Raw genomic sequence first — 15325 nt, forward strand, 5'->3', positions numbered from 1 at the left:
GTATACAGCTGATGGCAGTCGGAAATCCACATCACGGGAATGTACAATTGACATGCCGCAGACGAGGCCAGAGAGACAAAATATTTCTATTATTATTTCATTAAAAATTGAAAACTGTTTCTGAAAAGTCAAACACTCTATAGTGCAGCTGATACCACAGCATTGTGTTTAAAATGTTACAATGTTGACTTGCTGTTACAAAAATTCAGTGTTACAGGAAATCAGAAACAACATGGAATAGTTTACACTAACTCTGCATTAAAACGTTCCATCTGTTCTTGCTTTAGGTTCTTAGAGAATTGCTTTTTCATCTCTGTAATGCTTTTCACTTCCTATTAGTAAGGCTTTTAAAGGTAGGCACTGAGTTAGTATAAAACCCACAGCTTTTGAGTTTAAGCGCCTATTAAAACTAAAGCTGTCTGGAACTACAATAAAAATTTATTTTGGCTACAAAAGACAACTTTGAAACCTAACCCATCTGTATTTTTCCTCCTCCAAACAGTGCAACATCCTGTATAATAGAATATTTATCTTAAACAGAGACCACATATCTTTATGAAAACAATTGTTCCAATTTAATTTATGGGGGGTAATCGGCTCATATTAAGATTTTCAGTATTCTAGGATGCTAAAATAAATTGGTTACAGAAGATGTAATGACTAGATGTAATTCCTTAGAGTAATCTGAAATCTGATGTTGCAATTGGCTTAGTATATAACTTGTGTATATAACAATCAAAGATTGCCATAAAAAATAATACGCAGTTGCATATAGTAATTGCAAGATAACTGAGTGTAAAGATAATTGGGTGTGCAGATAAAGCATGTAACTGCAGCTACATTTTAACTGATGATTTAGGTGCATGTATTGTGACATCCAAACTTCAGTACGGGTATAATTCCACAAAAATTATTTACTTGAAATAATTTAGCTGGTCCCTGCAATCTCCGGGCGCACAAGGCAGTTACCCAAACATATCTAGTAGAGCTGTTTGGTCAGTGAATTTAGCAACTCACACAAAGAACAAATTTGACTCACTGTGAAGTGCAGTATGCCTGGGATGCGTACAGCCTCCCACTGCCACGAGTGGGAGTCATGCATATCAAAGAGGAACCGGATCCCTGGAGTTTAGCTTCCTCCATACAATAGTTTGTCAGATTTTGAATTGAAAAGGGCCTGTCTTTAGCACTCTCTAAATATAACCAGCCCTGAAACTCCCACTGAGATTCCTTTCTGCCTGCCTTCAGACGACGAGATAAGGCCCCTTCTCCTGTGACATCAGTCTGTAGTCCCTCTATCATCCCCACCCCAACCCTGATAACAGCCAGCTTTGCACGTATTTGAGAGCAAGGCATAGCCTGAGTTCTGAGAGATTTGGCTCTCTTTCTGTAGATTACAGCCTTTTTCTTCAAACCTAGCCTCTTCTGTAACATTTGTGTCACAAAGTCATAACAAGACATTTTTGACATCTAGGAGACAACTGGCTCCCATCCTCTTCTGGCCAGCACCTTTCCTTCATTTCGAGACAGATGCCTTGGACAACCCGCTTCCTCCTCTTCCATTTCAGACCTCCTTCTCCTCAACATATTCAGCGCAGCAGCAAAGCTTAAGTATATTTGCCCCTTTCCTCTTCCCTTTTCTCCCAAGTAGGCCAAGATACACTAATTACAGATGCTAAAGCAGAATTTATACATGCTGTGATATACAGTGGATGTTCTGCCTTCTTGCATGTGATTCATATCCTCATGAGCCCACAGGAAATCCCAGCAATATTTTTGCAAGCTTATCTCCTGTGCTGAGGTGCCGGGCACAGCAGGGGCTGGAGGAAAGGGGCCATTTCTGCTTTCGAAATACAGTAGTACATAAGCTTAACTGGAAAGGACAGGCCACTGTTATTTAGATGTAGCTCTTTTACTCAGTGACAGTAAGGAATGTAACTCAAGGGTTTAACTCTAGCTCATTAAGTATTTATTCACATTTTATAGTAACATATCTGAGAACACTCTTACCTCAGTGGATCCAGTGAAAGCAATTTTATCAATGCCAACATGAGATGCTATTGCTGTACCAACAATTGGACCAAATCCTGGCAAAATATTGACAACTCCTGGTGGAAAGCCAGCCTGTCAAAATAGGAATGAATGAAGGGAGACATGCTTTATGAAAACTGACAGAGCTTGTTAAACCAGACATGTGCTGGTAGTTCCTTCCCCACACGGAGAGACAGAGACATTATTCCTGTCAATTATTCTTACCTCCTTGATGAGGGCTCCCATATAGAGAGCGCTGAGTGGTGTTTGTTCTGCTGGTTTAATAACTACTGTATTGCCACAGCACAGAGCTGGAGCAATCTTCCATGCAAACATCAGCAGGGGGAAGTTCCACTGTAGGAAAAAATAAAAGTTGATAGATGGAAAAATATTGCAGTGGTGTTTTGTTTTCAAGATGTCAAGCTGCTACCTCACTTATTTCTCAGGCTGATCCTCAACATAAATCTTTCCCAGCACAAAGCAAGGATTTTTTTAATTACCCCCATTAAGAAAGCGACAATGATGACCTTTTAGTTCTTTCTGTTCTGTTTAAAGAACTACAACCCCCACCCGCAGCCTTCATAAAAGAATCTTATGTTCTCCGTTTATTTTTTAGTTTCAACTTTTAATTTCATTTACTGTTTTCAATTGGGACTTTATTCCTCCCCCCATGACAAATAGTTCTTGCTTTAGGTATATTTGGAAAGAACTGTTTGCTCATGCAAAGGAATTTTAGATGTAAATTTCCAATCATTGAACAAGGCGTAAGATCTATACACAAATTATATCATCACTAATGGATGAGAGTACAATAAAATACCCTTCTCTAAATGTCTGTACTAGGTCAAGACATTTAAATAATATCTTTTATTTTCTTGAAAACTTCTAGTCATGCAGTTTAATATATAAGACATCAAAATAACAGTACAAACAAGTTGAGATAAACTCTCTACTGATGTAAAATTGTGTATCATCATTAATTTCAACTTCACTTAACTACAGCAAAATACGTGGCGAATTATATCAATTTAATGTACAAAGATTTTGGTCAAGATAACAGTAACCACAGCAAGTGTTTGGCTTTCTGCATCCACGTAAGAGCAAAAGTGGATAGTACCACTGATTTCACTGGAAATGCCAGAGGAACAAAATAACTTTGTTTGCATAGTCAGTCTCATAAATGCATATAATAATCTTGTTTGGAAAGAAAAGAAAAAAAATACCAGTCACAAAGAGTCAGCCCCTGGCCAAAACATGTTACTGTCTGATGCATATCAGCTGCCACTCTCGTGGACATCTCCCTAGCCCCTGGCTAGCTTGAAAAAATACACAACTGTCTTTCCTTCGCTGAACACCCAATTTTTTACTCTCTCAGTTGTTTATAAACTCTGGAGACAAAGTGATGTTTTAATTCCATCTCCAATATATAAACCTGGGAGGGAAGCTATTGGGCCAACAGTGTGCTGACAGCCTCCAATTATAGCGCCTATTGCAAGGCGAGCTCTAAAGAGTTTAATAGGGCAGTATGTGGCCCCATTTATGCTACAAAACTGCCACAGAGAGTCAGTTTTGGTGGGAGCTAGGGTGTGAAAGAGGATGAACACTTTAGTGTTAGGCCGACTGTTTACTTTTCCTTTCCTTTCCTTTCCTTTCCTTTCCTTTCCTTTCCTTTCCTTTCCTTTCCTTTCCTTTCCTTTCCTTTCCTTTCCTTTCCTTTCCTTTCCTTTCCTTTCCTTTCCTTTCCTTTCCTTTCCTTTCCTTTCCTTTCCTTTCCTTTCCTTTCCTTTCCTTTCCTTTCCTTTCCTTTTTCCTTTCCTTTTTCCTTTTTCCTTTTTCCTTTTTCCTTTTTCCTGGTAGTGACATATCTGGTAGTGTAAAGGCTAAGTGCATGCAGTGGCCCTGGGGCTGTACTGTGGTAGCTGTGGAGGAAATGTAAATGTACAACAGATTATGAGTTTTAGAATAAATGTGTGTGACAGCCATGGTAAAATTTTAGAGGACAAACTTGGGGGAAGAATGAACAGGTATAGTACAGGCAAGGTACATTGGATAATGATCTTATTTTACAAATCTGAATTAAATAAATCCTGCTTCAGGCATGATCTTGAGCCCTTGGCCAAGTTCCTTCACTGCATCTATCAGTTAAGATCAATAAGACAATCCTAAGAGATATCCAGCAATTCTGGGGTTAGCTATCAAGGCTGTCATTTTGCAAATGCTCATCCATGTGCTTAACTGAACAAAGGGGAAAAATCTGTGAAATCATTCATTCATAAGGCACTCATGAATTAAATCAGGTGAGTGTGTAGGTGTTTGCAGGACGAGTGTAACCACAGACTATGAGTTCCTATGTATGGTTCTCTGAGTCTCTGCAGAGTGCCAAACATAACAGCCACCCCTTAGCAAAGAAATGAAATAATAATAAATATAAATAGGGAAAAATGGACTTAACATTGTTAAAGTAATCTTGTCTGGCTGCTTCTCTTTTACTGGAATTGCTGTGTTGCTCTTTAGTGGTTTTGTGGTTAGCATGAACAAAATAAAAAACAACATCAACAAAAATTTCAGGGAATGTCTTGATTAGTTCCCCAATGTTTTGTCAAGGAAAAAAGCTTCCACACAATATTTTAATAGCTATATGTGAGCCTCCCATTGAAATTTCTGCCAAAACTGGTTAACTAGGACTTCTGAAAAAGTCAGCTTTTTCAGTGTAATTCCCATGCAGTGCTCAGCAAGAGTGTCTTAAGGGTGTGTATTGGGGTGTAGGGGGAGTATTAGATTTGGTGAAATGTTGTGTTTCGCTCTCTTAACAAATAAAACAAACATTTCATGCCTTTCATTAGCTACACAATGCTAATTGTAATGATATGTCTCCTGGAGTTTCTTCTTCTCCTCCAGTCTTGTAAAAGAAATAGCAGGAAAGAACAGAATTAAAATGCATCAGATTCTCCCAGAAACAGAGGAGCCTGTTAAATCACAGTAAAAACTAAATAAATAGAAAGACTGCCACAGCAAAGCATCAATTTTCCATAAGTTGTGTGAACATCCATAACCAGTGACAGCATATTAACACTGTGTTTTGCTTTGCTTGTTTTAATCATGAGAATTCTATGACTTGAGAACTTAACTCCTAATAACAGAGCCTAAACCCTATTAGCATGTTCAAATAAGCATTTGCAGGGAGGCTGTTAAAGATATGTCAACAATATGAGCTCAGCTTTTTTCGTAATGGAAAACACACATAGCTGAGGACCATGTTTTATGTGTCTTTAAAGAGAGCTGGTTCAAATGAAAATAAATAGAAGGCGCTAGTAGAGATACTCACAGGGATGATCTGTCCACACACTCCGATGGGTTCATGTCTTGTAAACGTAAAATAATCTCCATCTGAAACAGATGAGCATGGTTACTCTCAAGTGCAGTTTGATTTGGCAGAACAAAAAAAAAAATAAGGGGAGAAAAAGCTCTAAGGATCAGCCTTTGATGGCAGCAAAAGAAATAAAGAACTCATGGAAATGTTTTTTCATGAGCCAGCATGGGAAACCTAGGTTCAGGAGCAACCTAACTGTTCTTTCAGTAGAACAAAGGAAACAGGCAGCCCGCCTGAAAGCAACCTGCTCTGTTCCTTGGGAATGAGGACAAGCGCTCTGGCACAAAAAGGACAGCAGCAAGGAAGCTACGTACTGGCCTCTGCTGATTGTAGGCTGAGGGAAGAGGAGAAAGAGTTGCAAAAGCAATTTCCTGAAAGGAATGGCTAGAACACAGCAACATAAAAGCATATGTACCATCAGATTTGGGGAAATAGAGTAATATATGTATATAACGACAGAATAATACGTACAAATCTGTAAGTGTGGAATGAAGATGGGAGGCCTGTCACTGACGTGCAAAGGAGAATACAGGGGCCATCGCCTCGCACTGCTCTGATACCTGACTTGTAAACCAAGGTCTGTATCAGAAATGGCCTCAAGCTAAATGTCAGTGTAAGCTGACAGAGAAAGCTGGATGCTGCCGGAAAACAAAACAGAGGGTAAGAGAAATTTTCTCAAAACTGTTGGGCAGGTAGAGATTGGATAAGTAAATGAAGGGAGAGAGTAACTGGAAACAGGGAAAATATGGAATGTTCTCACTAAGCTTCTGAGAGAGAGGTATAAGAATATGGGCTAATAAAGACCCCAAGAGCGCCGTGCTGCGGGTGAGCCCTGCGCTGGCGGGCGCCTCCCGCGGCCCGGCGCGCGCGGGGCGGCAGGGCTCTGCGCTGGGGCGCCGCACGCCACGCCGCCGCCGCGCGCCCCGCGCCGCAGCCCTGCCCCGCGCCCAGCGCTGCCGCTCCCGCAGCGCTCGCTGGGCCGGCCCGCGGCTGCGGCTGCGTGCGCTGAGCTCTGCGGCAGGCTAAGGAAACCGGCAGGAAAGGGCTGCGCTCCGGGGGGCACTGCTTGTGGCGATGGCCGACTGTCAGCGCTGGCAGTCTGCTTGGCCTGCATCTTCTGTCAAAGTAGAGCTAAAGCACTTTTGTACCTAAGTTGAGGTTTTTAGCTGTCTAAGCCAGCCCAGGCTCCAACAATCTCTGAATTCAGATCAGATGTTTTTTAGTGAGACTAAAAAAATGAAGGAAGGGTTACAGTAAAGGCATAAGCTGGATGTGCACCTAGGCCTATAGTGCTCGGTCAGGCAGAAAAACATGAACCTCTTTATTTAGAAAATCATTTCACCTAAGTGTGTGCGAGATGGTGAGAAGGTTACCTGGGGTCAGTCACAGGAGAGCCTTCACCAGGACAGAAAATGGCCAGAGAGAGGCAGGGAATAAGAGGAGGACAGATCACAGTTTCTTCCCCCCCCTTCTCGCTGTCTAATGCAGGGGATGTGCTTGTCCCTCCGACGGTGTCAGAGCACCCATGCAGCTGAGGGGCCTCCACCCCGTGAGTCTGGAGCTGCAGCCAGCCTTGTTCAACCTTAGGGAAGGGCCTAACGTCACGACAGAGAGCACATTTTGGGAACCTGCAGCAATGTCCTGTACCATACATCTGGTAACAATAAATGGGTTAATCCATAAAGTTTCCTGGGTTTAAGTAAAGGCTTCAACTTGGATTTGATTAGAAATAACTTATTTTCAGGTCTACTTATTTCTGTACATCTATTTTGCAGGCTTTGTTCAAGAGAAACTTGAGCTAGAGCAGCTAATACATCAGTTGGGTGCCAGAAAGAGAATGATTATGAGAAAGGTAACAATGTGCTGCAGCCAGGAAAAGGGACAGAACAGAGAAAACACAGGAGGAAGGGAGGAGAGAGAGAGTTTCACATCAGGAAAAGGTGGAAGAAAATGGTTGATCTGTCAATTTGTTCTGCACTGACAAAATGTTTTTTTCATCTTTTCGGTTTGTGGATTCTTAACAGCTTCCCAGTGGAGGTGAGAATATTTGTTCCACAATTCAGATGATCAGCTTTTCTAGGTTATCTTTCACAGACACTAACAGCGGTTCACAGACAATACTACGAGTCGTCAGACCAGAGAGAAGTAGAAGTAAAACTATGGAGAAGTATATATGGAAAAAACTGTACAAATACTCAAGAAGCACATAGAAGAGTCAGCTAAAAATACCAGTTTGTACTTGGTGGAGAGGTGGATTCTCAGCCAGAAAGATGGTGACAACATAACAGTAACACAGTTATGTTAGCACCATCTGACTTTAGATTGTCACTCTATAATAATCACCACATGTCTATATGCTTCCTAACATAAAGTTACAGATAACCTGAACATGGTTGCCAAGTCAGAGAAATGGTGGCTTATTCTGCTGCATTGAGGCAGCATTCTCTCCTCAGAGCAATCCCTCCCGTTCAGGGTTGCTTGTCCCACTTTTGCCTATTAAAGCCCAGACAACTGCCCTTTTAACGTCTACTTCTAAAGTTCATCATCCACAGACATTATTAAGATGGGACTTTTGAGGTTGCTTTCCAATAACATCCTCGTGAACACATATGACTTCAAGTTACTCAGATTCTTCAGATGACTCTGGACAAGCCAAAGGTACATATAAGAGCCATCTTGTCCATACTGTAAAATAAGTTGTTACTATGGCAAAATAACTCAAGTTCGATCAAGTGAATCACTTTTATTGAACAATGAGCATAGAAAGCTCCCTGCGATCAGAAATTAAATAGGCAACTTGCTAACTTCTTAGAGTTTTAAGTTTAATGCATGCAACTCATGATAATAACACTGTTATTCTAAAATGCTATTGCCAATGCTAGCTAGCAGCCAGCAGGAGATTGAGATGAATCTGTCAGTATGATCCCACATGCAAGCTAAATAAATGTTCTAAAAGTTGTTGGGTGTTTTTTTAATATCCTCAGCTGATGTAAATTGGCATTCTTCAGGACTCACTGATATTAATAGAGCTGGGTCAATTTGCAGCTGCTTAGCACCTGGCCCAAAGATTTTTATTTTTTAATTAGAAAGAAAGCCCTGTTTATCCAGGGATCTCACTTTGGGACAGCAATACCTTCCACAGATGTGCTTGCTCAGATTTCCATCAGGAATCCATGGCTCAGACATTTAATTTGCATAAAAATCATGAGTTAGTCAAATGTCTTGTACAGAAGCACACAACAAACAAGTGGGTGAGCAGAGCAATGCTGGTTCTTTAAGTTGTGTCATATATGTTGTATTTAGAGATAGATCTCTGCTTGCATTTAAGTTGTTAGTTTAATGTCTTCCATTGTAGCCTCTTTCTGTTTTAATTTAAAACACAAAGGCTTTATAAATGGGAGCAAGCAAAGACAGCTAAGACAGTCTGAAGGTCTTAGGAGCTCTGGGACCAAAAGGAATGTAACTGAAAAACACTGTTCTTCTGTCCTGCATGTGTCTGTTGCTTGCCTACTGTTATTTTAGAGGAAAAGAGACCCTCAGCAGAAAAAGATGAAAGATTGGCATGTTTCAGATTTATTAGCACACTTAACAGAAAGAGAGATGTAATTGTTTGTTTATTTTTTTTTTTTGTCGTTGTTGTATTATTTGGTTTCCCTTGCTAAGCTGACGGTAAGTGAATGTAAAGAGAACCACTATTTAACACTGCCTTTGCTCTAAGATAGCTCTATGAGAATGACAGATTTACGGTGTGAAACTAGAGGAAAAAAGTGGTGTATTAAACCAAGAGGAAGAACTAATTAATACCCTAAAAACCAGTGAATAGAAACTGTTATTGTACAATACTGTACAATAACTGTGCCAGCATTAAAGTTTGTATTTAAGAAGACTTGCTGAAAAAGTAGCTTCCTCTTCCCCAGCATAGACCACTTCACCAAAAAAATCCAGGGTTCTCATCTGCTTCACTCTTTTCAAGGACAAAAATAAGCAGAGAATATTTTTTTCTCCTTAAGCTGGCACTGCCTTTTGGTGACTGATGTAACTTCTGTGTTCTTGCAGTGTGAGAAGGAGGCATTCACTGACGAGGGAGAAAGGGATTAGGGAACAGGAAATTTGCTGAATATATGAATTTATGGTGTGCTCTGCACTTTCACTCATTTAAATGTGAAGTGCAAGCAGCAAAAGGAGGATTTAGGAATCTCAGCCTAATGGCTGTGGAAATCTTCATAAGTCCTTACAAGAGAGCGTACAGCTGATATATTAATATTGTCATTTCTTTGGTGAAAATATACTAGTGATGATAAAAATCAGTCAGTTACACACTGCACTTTTAACAGGTTGAAACACCATGATGAATAATACTGCAGTGAGAGTTACATGATCTGTTTTTCCCTGGAAAATAAGGAGCCACATTTTCAAGCTGACAATTTGTCAGCTTACCTAATTTTGATAGTCTTGTGCTTTGCTGTACTTACTGCAGAGGAAAACTGGTGTACTGCAGATAAAGATGATACATTGTGTAATTTTATGAAAATATGTGGCCACTGTAAAGGAGCCTACTGTACAAGGACAACAGCAAAATTCATTTACTTGTGAATGTACCTTCCTGGTCTCCATCAGTAATATGTAATAAAAATGCTTGTGCAACTATAAAGCTGAAAAGTATGGAGTAAATATTGTTCTGCCATATCGTTTTTCAAAAGATTTAATATTATGTAGGTAGAAGATGAATACATTTATCTTAGTGACTGCACCTGTGTAAAATGATTCTTTGCTATGTTGTGCCATTTTGCGTAATTATAGCAGTTGGTACATTTAGTCCAGATTGCAAATTAAGATGTTCACAATCAAAAATGCTGCCTGCATTTGTTAAACAGCTGTGAGGGAGGGGCAGAAGGAAGAGATTTGTTGAATAAAAATGATGGTAAGGATTTTTTCTTTTCTAATCTCTTTACCAAAAAAGTAAGAGCTGAATAACATATTTCTTATCATTCATAATGATTTCTTTCTCTCTTATATATAACAGAACTGATCCCACTGAATAGTTTGAAGAAGCAATTATAAAATATATCTAATACCTACATACAGCTCTCTATAATAACATTACAAACTCTATTGAGACTTAAGTGAATTTGGATCCAGTGTGAGTCCCAAGTGAAATGATTTGGATGGGCAATAAGAAGATACATATAAACAAGATATATTTGTAGGCACACTATTTTCTTAAATAGGCAGCAATGTGTTTTCATGTGTTCCAAAATATCTGTCAGGCTTATACCACATCCATTTTTATGAGTGGAACAATATTAAAATACAGATATTGAACTATCTCCTTCTCAAATGGACACATGGAGAAGAATCAAAACACTTTTTTTTTGGATGTATGTAGGGCCCCCAAGAACAATGGCAGGTGATCTAATCCAGCCCTTGCTGACTTACATTATATACTGCAAAGTCAACTTTGATTTCTACTTAGACAAGAAAAAAATTACTCTGTAATCTGTTAATCCATTTGGCCATCCGAAGAGTTGTGTGCACACATGTTTTGTAATCTGTCTTACCTACAGGAATGGTCATTCCATGGATTTTGTCTGCCCAACCAGCATAATATCTCAGGGTTTTTATTACTCCTTGAAGATCTACATAGAAGGCTTGCAGGAAAGGTTTGCCACTGTTCAATGATTCCATAGTCTAGAGGGCAACAAAAAGTAAAGACATATAAACAAAATAGCATTTTTAGACTATTGCACTTCAGCATTCATAGTCCAACAGCTCTTCAGTCATGAAAGACTTTTAATGAAAACCAAACCATATACTCCTTGGCATAGTCTTAACCTAGACAGTTCAGAGCAACTCTCTGATCCCCTTTGTTGCTTTAGGTTGGCAATTGTGAACACAGAAGATCTTCCTCAAAAAAATCTAGTTCCTTTAAACCTTCTGGAATGACCGTGTGTGTGTGTCAGTGCGTGCGTGCGTGTGTGTGTGTGTATTTTGGACCTAATCGCCACTGTGTTTGGTCCAGATATATAAATGTAAAATTGCTTTAATCAGGAGCCAAGATAAAAATGCCTGTCAAAGTAGGTTCTGTTATGTTAATGATAACAGCTGAGAAGGGGCTCCTTGTAACCCCACAATAATGATCTGAATCCATAAAGAGAAGAATGGACATATCCCTCTTCATATAATTGATGTGAATATAAAAATTTCTCTATATGGCTGCCAAGACTCCTGCTGAGGTCTGAGATATCTATAATGTACAGCCAGTTTATTTATTGCCATCAAATAAACAAACTTTCCTCTAGGGAAGCTCATAAATTAACAAGCTAATGTCCTTATTTTTAAGTTAATATTCCTATTTTTAAAGTACCTTATAAGCTATCCTCTTAAGAATTCCTAAGATCATTTAATGAAAAGAATCCAATAAAATGTCCTAAGATATTGAGTGGCTTAACTGACTCTCAATAGCTGTCTAATAGAAATCATTAAGAATGGGCAAAGTACACCAGTGTGTAACACATGAATATATGCTAACCATCGAATGAATTGCTATAGAGAAGAATGGAGGTCTAATTCTGCACTGATTTACATCCCCAGGAGCAATTAATGGCATTGCCTGTGGTGCAATTCAGTAAAGAACTTGGCTCTAAAAATACAAATCTAATGACAGGCAGAGTAAACTTGATTTGCTGTGCACTTCCTTCTCCCCATGGCGATTTTACAGTATACGCTGGTGGTAAGATAATTTAAGTGTTGACAAAGCTAGAATTAAGATGTTCACCAGCTTAGTCCAAAGCACTTGACATGCGGAAAACAACATTAACAATGCCACAGTTTAGATGCTTCATACGTGAGTTAAATAGCATAATACACAGAATTTACGTTACCAGCTGAGTATCAGGAAGCATTTCACCTGTCATTTCATTAATATCTGCACCAGTTACTTCACAGACTCTTCCATTTTTTATTTCAGAAAAGTTACAAGTGCTCATAACAGGCATATACATGTGCACACAAACGCACACCCATTTACTTGTCTCATGTCCAATGTAAAAGTCATTTGAGTCAATCGAAATTGTTGTTGACTTTGATCTTTGTATCAGTTCTTGAGCAGTCAGCCATCTTAGTCATCAGGCTAGTTTAAATTTCAAATATTGCTCATGTTACAACATTTATGAACTACTTTGCTCTCAGAATGTAAAATTGACATCGATTTTCATGTGTTACTTACGGCAAGAATTGCCCTGTCTCTTTCGACTAAGTCTGCTAGCTTATCCAGGAGGTGGCCTCTTTCCGATGCATCCATTCTCCTCCAGACTGAACCTAGAGAAAAAGCAAGGCGAGCAGCTCTCACTGCTTTATCGGTATCAACCTGTCAAGGAGGAAGAAAAAAACAAAGCATTGAGGTAAATAATAGTAAAAGGCTACCAGGCACATGAAATTGCTTGTTGTACAACCTCTTAGTAGCATGATGGGTACTGGAACTGGAATTAATACAAGAATTGTCCAACAGCAGTATTTTGGAATTTTTGCTTTTGGTCTATTTGTAAGCATTCACAGGATGCGTTACCTTGTCAGCTTCCTGGATCTCGCAGATCTGCTCTCCTGTTGCTGGGTTATATACTGGGAATATTCTCCCACTTTCGGAATTTTGCCACTCATTATTGATAAAAATCTAGAAAAGGAAGAAAAAATGTAAAACGTCTCAATCCTTCTGCAGAAAAACATAGTAATGTATATAGCAACAAACTTCTGGGAAAGGTTGCAGATTCCAATACCAAAAAGGTGAAACCGATTTATGTGTGACTGAAAATCAGAGATTTCAAGAGTTCAGGGTCAGCCCTGATGTCTTTCTGTGTTCTGTGGCAGTGTCACTACAGGAGCAGCATTAGACACTAAATAATTTGGTTAACAGTCAAATTTAATTCAAACAATGTAACAAACTAAAGAAATAACGATATCAGAGCAAAAGCCTTGAAACTGCTGGAATCAAGACAAGGGTTTGGACTGATCATTCAGTACCCATCTCGGAAAGTAAACATGTGGTGACTGATCTAGCCCAGTCAAGGCTGAATAATCTCTGACATCTCTGTTTTTCACCCAGTTGATCTGGCTGTCAGTTGATTATGGCTACGCTGAAGGCTTGCGGAACAGAATTAGCTTGTTTATCTGCCTGGGACAATAGAGACTGTTAAATTCTCTCAGTGTTGACATCACTTTAATTGTCATGGGCAAATCAAATTTGAATTTTAATGGTGTTGACAGCAACTGTCTTGAGAGAGGTAATGACAAATGAGTTTATTTAAAGTAGATTTTTACTGGTAGCGACACACATGTAAGTTAAATTTTATACTGAGTGATTCTCAAGAACAGAATGCAGTTATTTATTAGCAAATATGAAATAAATCACTCTAAGAAAATAAATGAGTGAAAAATTTTCTGGTATTCAGACTCTTTCTGTCTTTGAAATCTTTTTAAGACAAAGGATGAAAGCATTCAAAAAGGGCAGGCACCATATGGGTTCCTTGGAGCTCCTGTATCAATGTTCTTTTATTGTATTCCATGAAATACAACTTGAAATGCTTAGGGGGAAATCCTGGCCTCACAGAAATCAATGGGAATTTTACCACTGACTTGATTGGGGCCAGGAGTTCAGCCCTAGATAGAAGGAAAGTTTACTGCCCTTTTTGCAAGATGGGTTAAGCTGTTTTTATAGAGACAGGGACCTTTCTCCGCTTAAAGCAAAGCAAGCCCCATGCCCCACGCAGGCCCGGCCACCGTGGCTGAGCAGGACGCCGAGCGGCCCTTGGAAGGGGCCGGCGTCCCCGTTCCCGTCAAAGACACTCAGGTAGTGGGAATTAGCCAGTTTTAGACCAGGACTACATAACGGGAATCGGTATTTAATACTGGCCCAGTTTCCTCACAAAGCCACCATACGTGCTGCGACGAACGTCTGTGCCTCCGACGAGGCAGCCTAGCCGTCACCCCCCGTCCAGAAACGCGCGCTGGCACCTCTCCAGGCTCCTTGCTGCCGGGCACTACAGAAGTTGTTACCTGCGCGCTGATACACGGCTCAGGTCAGCCACGAAAGCCCAGGCAGCGAACGGAGGAGAGCCTGCGAGCCTGCCCGTGAGGGCTACGCCGAGATGGCGCCAGATTGCTGGTTCTTTTCTTTTGTTTGTTTTTCTCGGATAAAAATGTGATGTGTCAAAACAGGACAGAAGTAGCCAAAAGTTACTTGCTTTTCATGAGGAAATGAATGGAATGTAATACCTGTTTTTCTCCTATTCAAAGAAAGTACGTATGATTATAGAGCCTTTGCTGACTTTTCTAGGGTTGGATCAGTACAATGAGGCTAGCAGCACCAGCCCGGCAACTAAGTAATTTTAACCTGAATATTGTAACTTAAACGTATAACTTGTCTGAACACAAAAAAAGCACCAGCCTCAAAACCTGTGTGTAAGTAAAGAGGATCACCAAAACTTCAACACGTCTATAAGGAAAGAAGAAAGAAACGGAAAGAGACTGAACTGGGGAAAAAAAGACAAAAGCATTTTTAGCAACAACAACAAAAAAAAAAACTGGTAGTCATAAAGCAAGATGAAATATTGCAATACCAAAAAGTGTAAGGGGCCTGTAAAAGAAAAGAACACGGTGAGGGCACTGGGATGGCTGTGCATTTTAGAGAAATTAAAGAGATGGCACGCTGACATTTGCACATTAAGGTGAAGATGTGTCCACAGAGTTGGCTGTTGCCAGGCAGGAGCTCACTCGACCCATTCGCAGTGCCGACTGAAGCCACGTAGCTGGGCTCACCTCCGCAGCGCGTATCAGCTCGGGCTCAGTGCCGCGCTACCTGCAGCGACCTGGCCGCTGGCTCAGCACCGACTCATGTCTGGCTGCCTCAGGAGACGGGCAGCACGCGCCTGT

At 40.2% G+C, this 15325-nt stretch overlaps 1 protein-coding gene across 9 annotated transcripts in view; it reads right to left on the bottom strand.

The window, feature by feature from the left end:
• Positions 1–15325, bottom strand: part of ALDH1A2 (aldehyde dehydrogenase 1 family member A2) — a 195521-nt gene that overhangs the window by 20500 nt on the left and 159696 nt on the right. For all 9 annotated transcript variants that reach the window (XM_062583895.1, XM_062583894.1, XM_062583893.1 and 6 more), the window contains 6 exons: positions 12966–13070; positions 12627–12767; positions 10960–11089; positions 5357–5418; positions 2257–2385; positions 2011–2124 (listed from right to left, as the gene is read on the bottom strand). In XM_062583895.1, the coding sequence (XP_062439879.1) occupies positions 2011–2124; positions 2257–2385; positions 5357–5418; positions 10960–11089; positions 12627–12767; positions 12966–13070 (681 nt within the window). The remainder of the gene's footprint in view (positions 1–2010; positions 2125–2256; positions 2386–5356; positions 5419–10959; positions 11090–12626; positions 12768–12965; positions 13071–15325) is intronic.

Source organism: Rhea pennata, chromosome 10, assembly GCF_028389875.1.
Source record: "Rhea pennata isolate bPtePen1 chromosome 10, bPtePen1.pri, whole genome shotgun sequence".
NCBI lineage: Eukaryota > Metazoa > Chordata > Aves > Rheiformes > Rheidae > Rhea > Rhea pennata.